Source organism: Pelophylax lessonae (genome assembly GCF_965119305.1).
Source record: "Pelophylax lessonae genome assembly, chromosome: 7".
NCBI lineage: Eukaryota > Metazoa > Chordata > Amphibia > Anura > Ranidae > Pelophylax > Pelophylax lessonae.
Genome location: NC_138774.1, coordinates 194,685,345 through 194,692,428, shown reverse-complemented (window position 1 = coordinate 194,692,428; position 7,084 = coordinate 194,685,345). Strand labels below are relative to the sequence as shown.

The 7,084-nt window shown below is 44.9% G+C and overlaps 1 protein-coding gene across 1 annotated transcript in view; it reads left to right on the top strand.

The window, feature by feature from the left end:
* Positions 1 to 1,045: 1,045 nt before the first annotated feature.
* The window catches only part of PTPN18 (protein tyrosine phosphatase non-receptor type 18), a gene marked incomplete at its 3' end in the record, with an annotated part of 160,080 nt that continues 154,041 nt past the window's right edge, over positions 1,046 to 7,084 (top strand). Inside the window, exon 1 of the mRNA XM_082264282.1 lies at positions 1,046 to 1,225. Coding sequence (XP_082120408.1) covers positions 1,130 to 1,225 — 96 coding nt within the window. The 5' untranslated portion in view covers positions 1,046 to 1,129. The remainder of the gene's footprint in view (positions 1,226 to 7,084) is intronic.

Sequence of the window (7,084 nt, the reverse complement as noted above, 5' to 3'; positions counted from 1 at the left end):
CAAACTGCCATCTATTTTCTGTCTCCCACCCTCACTCTCTCTTTTGCTCTCCCTCACAACCTGCCATTTATTTTCCCTTGCTCTGTCTTTCTTTTGTCCTCTCCCTCACAACCTGTCATCTATTTTACCTCTCTCTTCCCCTCTCTTTCTTTTGCTCTCTTCCTTTCTCTCACAACCTGTCATATATTTGCTTTCTCCCTCCCTCTCTCTTTTGCTCTCTCCCTCTCTCTCTCACAACCTGTCATCTATTTTCTCTCTCCCTCCCTCTCTTTTGCCCCCCCTCTCTCTCCCTCACAACCTGTCATCTATTTTCTCTCTCCCTCCCTCTCTTTTGCCCCCCCTCTCTCTCCCTCACCACCTGTCATCTATTTTCTCTCTCCCTCCCTCTCTTTTGCCCCCCCTCTCTCTCCCTCACTCTCTCTTTCTCTCTCTCTCAAGCTGTCTCCTATTTCCTCTCCGTCTCTCTCACAACCTGTAATCTATTTTCTCTCTCCCTCCCTCTCTTTTGCCCCCCCCTCTCTCCCTCACCACCTGTCAACTATTTTCTCTCTCCCTCTCTCTCTCTCTTTTGCTCTCTCTTTCTCTCTCTCTCTCAAGCTGTCTCCTATTTCCTCTCCGTCTCTCTCACAACCTGTAATCTATTTTCTCTCTCTTTCTCCTACAACCTGTAATCTATTTTCTCTCTTTCTCCTACAACCTGTCATTTATTTTTCCTCTCCCTCCCTCTCTCTCTTGCTCTCACCCCCTCTCTCTCTCTCTCTCTCTCTCTCTATCTCACAAGCTGTCTCCTATTTCCTCTCCATCACCACCTGTCATCTATTTGCTCTCTCCCTCCCTCTCTCTTTTGCTCTCACCCTCTCTCTCTCACACAAGCTGTCATCTATTTTCTCTCTGTCTTTTACAAGTTGTCTCTTATTTCCTTTGCCTCTCTCTCTCTCTCTCTCGCTGTCTTCTCTCCAGGTACCTGTAGTCTAGGTGTTGCTCTGGTTATGCCGGCCTGACAAGGGAGGGGTGTGGGATGGGAGGAGTGGCTGGGCTGACAGATTCCCTCTTAGGATACTTCCTCATTCTTCTCCCTGTTTCCCTCTACAGAGTAGTGACCCAGGTGGGCTGTGGGTAGGAAGTCACCATGAGTCAGGAGGCAGACAACCTCCGGGGCTTCCTGGCCAGAGTGGAGTTTGCCAAGTACAAGGTGGGAGAAGACCCCCTGGCAAAAGAATTTCAGGTGAGTGCCCACTTACACTTTTCTGCTTTTTATTTTATCAAAACCACAAAACATGACCTGAAACTGCTGTTCAGTCATACCAAATCCCTCCAGCCAATGCTGCTCTTCCGCCTCTGAATGGTGATTGCTATGATAGTTATACTCTGATTTGTAGTCTAATTTACGGTCACCTAAAGGGTTCTACTTTTACATTTCGCTTTCTTTTTCAATCACTCAATAGTTAAAAAATAAAGACTGAATTTCTGGCAGATTTCTGTGCTTGATCATTCGCTGCTATTAAAGCCTTTTCTGTTTGTTGGTGTTTCTTCACCCTCTAGTAGGCAAGCAGCTTGAGCCTGATTTTCCAATTTCTTAAATCTGCCCACATTTGATTAGTGGGTGGCCCTGTTGCCACCCTCCCACACGACATCCCTCGATGGAAAAATCGAAGGAGCCAGATGAAAATGTATCAGCCGAACAGTGGCTGCATCCTAACAGATGTTTAGGTTATTGGCTCCCTAGAGGCCTACCTACTCTTATGTGCTTAAAGCTTTTACAGGTGCTAGCTTGCCCAAAACAAATAAAACTGCTGGTTGATGGTCTGTAAACTTTCACAGACCGGTAACCTTTTAGCGACACTGCCTTTTAAAGCATGCATGATTAGAGCAGCTTGTGCTATTGAAAAACCAGAGGGAATGGTGGGCAGATATGGATGGAGCATCTGCGGATAAATTCAATGCTACAGATAATAATACACATGGGTTCCATTGTGTACTTCTGCTTGTATTTCTCTATAGCTATGGTTTGCTAAAGATTTCTAGCCTTGCAACTTTTTAACGGGTGTATGGAAAACAATATGTTAGCCTCTATTCAGATTTGTGTGACCCGAATTCTTTGGGTAGAGAAGCGCCGTCACGGGCTGCCCTACCAGCAGAAACATGGGGAGAGAAGTCCCGGACCCTTTTCGAGAATCAGCCCACAGGAATGGCTTAGTGTTGTGGCACCATGCAGTTTTACATGTGTGAAAACGCTGGCATGTTGCCGATGCATGGGGGTGCCATTAAGAATTATAGGCACCCCCACGTATCTGCAAAAGAGCAGTGTGTTTCTCTTGAATTTTGGGAACGCGTGAGATTGTGAATCTAGCCTTAGGCCCCTTTCACACGGGCTTTCTGATCAGGTCCGCCTGTCAGTTTTTCAAGCAGACCTGATCGGACGCTTGATTCACCCCTATGGGGCAGCGGATGTCAGCCGTGACATGTCCGCTGACACCTGCTGCTATCCGATCTGATCTTGACTGTGAAATCCAGATGGATGGTAACCCTATCTTCCATCCCTCTGGAGGATGGGATCGGATGAAAACGGACAGGCAGTCGATTTTCATCTGATCTCCCCATAGAGGAGAGCAGGACTCTGACAGGTCCGTCTCTGCACAGTGAGCGGAGACGGACCTGTCATCCGCCTGCTCAGCAGGGATAAGCAGGTCGATCCTCCACTGAGCAATGCAGAGTTCGCCGGGCAGAAAGCCTGTGTAAAAGGGGCCTTATAAGCTTCAAACCAATAATTGTTACCTTGCTATGTTTTACATTGCCCGTAAATCTATTAAACGTTAAAGGGACCACGTTCTGTAGGATTCACGTTTTTACGGTAACACGAATGTAACTAAATTTTACTTCAGTGCTTACATAATCTCCTGCATTGTGATGGGCAGGCAGTTTATTCTCTGCTATCTTTCCTGAACTTTAAGCAGCAAAAAATCTTAACTGAGCATGATGTTATCTCTCATTTGCCAGCATTAAGGCTGGGTTCACACTGGTGCGAACACAGACATCGCATGTGATTCACAACGCATTGCTGTGCAGATCACATGCGATGTTTGTGCGATGGGAATAAAGCGGCGTCGTGCATGATGTGATGGTTCGGGGTATGCTTACTCCGCACAACACATTAGGAATCATACCGCAGAGTGAATGTATTTATTTGTATGATTGCAAATGTATTTTTATGTAGTGTATTTATGCGCTGCCTTGCAGTACAAGGTAGAATGTACCCCAACCAAGTATTGTTTTTTGTATATTCTTATGCAAATAAAGTCTGTGCGATGCAAATTTAGCCATACAGTTAGTATGGCTGAATTCACATCGCATTCGGACCAAAATGGTACAGGATCCTTTTTTTGGTCCACACTGGAATCGGATCGCATGTGATCCGATTCCTGTACCATTTCACAGTTTACACTGCAATCTGCGAACCGATCTGAGGGTGTCATTAACTTTCTATTGACACCCGCGGCAGTTCGCAGAGTGCAGTGTGCACTGCCTGCGAGTTAGATGCGATGCGTAAACCCGCACAGAAATCGCGCTGGTTCCCACATCGCATATGTGTGTACCCAGCCTAAATCAGAATAGCCGATCCATCATTTTTTGGACTTTTAGATACTTTATGCAGAGAGACAGAGAAGGGTAGAATTGTTTTAATTTGACGTAATTCATACTATATCTTCTACTGTTTTATTTGTTAAAGGGAAACTATAGAATTTATTTTAGTCAGCATACATTTTGAGTTATTGTAATATTTACCTCAAAGAAAATTCTGACAAGTTGTTCATATTTTTATTTGCTAGCTGTTTCAATATCTTTTAGTTGTTTAATTATTTTTTTTTTGTATTTTTATTCTTTAATTTTATCTACTGGTTTGGAAATGGCCACTTCACCCATGGTCACTTGTATCCGGATGTAATAGGAAACATGGTCACAGTCTGCTGCCCCGTCACCACCCTTCCTCACCAAATTCGGGGGGTTTTCTTCCTGGGGTAACCTGTGTATTTTTGAATTTACCATGGCTCTGCCTCCACAGCCATTTCATTCATTTTCAGGATCTGCGGATCAAAATACTGCCATAGCAGACGGACTCATAGAACCCAATGGAATGTGGCAACTTCACTTGTTTTTCATTGATACTTTCTCTAGCCTTATAACTGAAGGTCCGTACCTTGATATGGACCTGGGTTGGAGAAATAGTCTGCAGGAGCCTAAGCAATGCACTAACAAAGCTGTAAAAATACTGTCAGGCATTAAAAAGGGCATACATTTCAGAGATAAATCCATGGTTCAGTTCAGTTTTGGTCACCAGTCCTCAGGAAAGATGTTTTTGAATTAGAAAAAATTCAGAAAAATTATCCATGCTGGAGAAGAGGCTCTTCTGAGTGGATACCGTTACAATGATTGCAATGTGCAAATATATTACAGGTGAGAGGACACCCGCCACAATTTTAAGGTTAAAAGAAAAGGAAGTTTAGCCTCAGATTGAGGAAAGGGTTTTTTACTGTTAGAACAGTAAAAATGTGGAACTCCATCTCCAAGGAAGTGGTACTAGCTGAGAGTGTCAACAGCTTCAAAAAAAAGCAGAATATATAGGGCTATTGCAATTGTTAAAGAATAAAATTCACACGCACACACGCACACAGGTCGAACTGGATGGAGCTGTGACTTTTGTCAGCCTTATGTACAGTATGTAGAATTAGCCTTTAACATTCCTGCTTAACCACTTACCACCCACATAACTGTACGCCGTTTAGCACATGCGCACTTGCACGATCCCATGACTGCTGCGTCAGGTGGACACAGTAGGTCACAGTGCTCAGTACCCGGCGGTGGCTTCCATTCATAATTACCAGCTTACTATTGTGATGCTGTGATTGGCCCACAGCTATCACATGGTACATGGGCCCAGCGCTGCTGTTAGAAATTACAGGGCCCCATACATCCTACCTGACAGGACCCCCTTCTGAAAGTTTCTGAGGACATAGATTTTTCACTCCCTTTCTCTGTAGCCTTAGCCTTAAGGCTGTTCCCTTTCTTTGTAGCCTTAAAAAGAGTTTACTATGCTTCATTGATGAACGGACACAGGAGTGATTGGTACTGATCACTCACTGTGTTTATTCAGGAAAGGAAGTGACCAGTAAATTACTTACTTACTAGCCCCTTCCCCTGCTCTTCACCTTAAAACATCCCTGTGTACCCACAGCAGCTGCCGGTGAGAGAGAAGGGCAGCTGGCAGCACTGCAGGGGAAAGGGGCACACTTGGGGGCCAGGACAGCAGATGGAAGAGGCCCATGTGCTAGAACCAATCAGCTTGCAGTACAGCCAGAGGGGGAAAGAAGAGGAGAAGCTGACAGAGGATCTGTGTCTGCAATAAGACAGTACAGACGGACCTCCTGCTCAGCAGGTCCCTGGGCCACCCTTATGAACTGATGGGGCCCAGGCCCAGTACAGGAGGGCTGACTGTACTGCCTAATCAGGAGCTCTGCCTGGGCCAATCACAGCACCCTCTACCACGTGATTAGCTGAGGCCAATTACAATAGTAAGCAAGCTGTCGCAAATGAAATCCATTTATGAATTATTGCTTATACCAGTGATCATCGATTGCAAGGGCCCTTTCACACGGGCTTTCCGATCAGGTCCGCCTGTCAATTTTTCAGATGGACCTGATCAGACAATCTATTCACCCCTTTGGAGCGGCGGATGTCAGCGGTTACATGTCCACCGGCCCCCGCCGCTGTCCAATTCTATCCTGTCCGCCAAATCCAGGCGGATGGTGACCCTATTTTCCATTTGTCCAGTGGATCGGATCAGATGAAAACAGACAGGCGGTCCATTTTGATCCAATCTCCCCATAGAGGAGAGCAGGACTCTGACAGGTCATCTCAGCACAGTGAGTGGAGACAGACCTGTCATCTGCTTGCTCAACGGGGATCAGCAGATCGATCCCTGCTGAGCAATCGGATTCCATCAAACAGAGGCGCCCTGTGTGAAAGGGCCCTTATAAGCAATAAAAGTGTAAAAAAAGAAATTCCCTGATCACCTCTCCAGAGTAGTACAGTGTCGCTATGGTAACACTGAACTACCCTGATGAGAGTATGTAAACAAAAAAAAATAAAAAAAATCATAAAAAAAATGTTTAGAAATTCAAAAAAATGTATTTATTTATTTTTTAACTAAAAGTAGAGAGTACAAAATCTGGTGGAAGCTGTACATTGTAGTCATTCAGCTTCTAACTTCAGCTTGTTCAGTTGAGCTTTGACAATAAAACCTGGAAGCTGTTTTTTTTATGTAGAGCTGCACCAAATTTTGCACGCTCCAGTTTTGGTAAATAAAATCCACTGCCGCCATTCAGTATTCCTAATCACCACCACACCAGTCATATGATGATGCTGTACTACACTGGTGACACTATGTAAAAAAAAAAAGCCTACATTTTTATTTATTTTTCATTTTTTTAAAAATTGTGACAAAAAATTGCAACTTCAAAAAACTTGCCATGCCTCTTAATAAATACCTTGGACTGTCTACTTTCCAAAAATAGGTCATTTGGAGAGTATCGGTTGGTCTCTCCTCCTGTTAGCAAGGAAGGTGGTAACCGGCAGTCCGCCTAGTGCACCAAGTGTGTGATGTTGAGCCAGGAGGTCCAGGATACTGACAAGCATAGCTGAAGGCAGAGCAACCCAGGGAAAAAAAGTGTCAGTGAGTACCGGGAATGTTGCCAAGGGTCTGCCCAGGAAGGGGACCACTCCGGTGGAGAGTCAGTGGACAAGGGGCTAGCATGCACGGAAAGTGAGGAAGGGGGTGCCAAGTCAGGACCCTGAAGAGAAATTCAGTCAGGAACCTATTTTCTACTTCACTTCAGTGGCAAGGTGAAGCAGTGGCCTTGCCGCACTCTTTAAAGATAATATCCTCAGCAATTGTGCATAGTTCAAGTTGGAGTATCCCACTCATCCCTTCTCCCATTCAAGTTCTAAAATAAAACACAAAACCCAAATCCCCTGGACTGTTCATTGTATGAGCCAAGTCTTAACCACTTGCCTACTGTGCACTTAAACA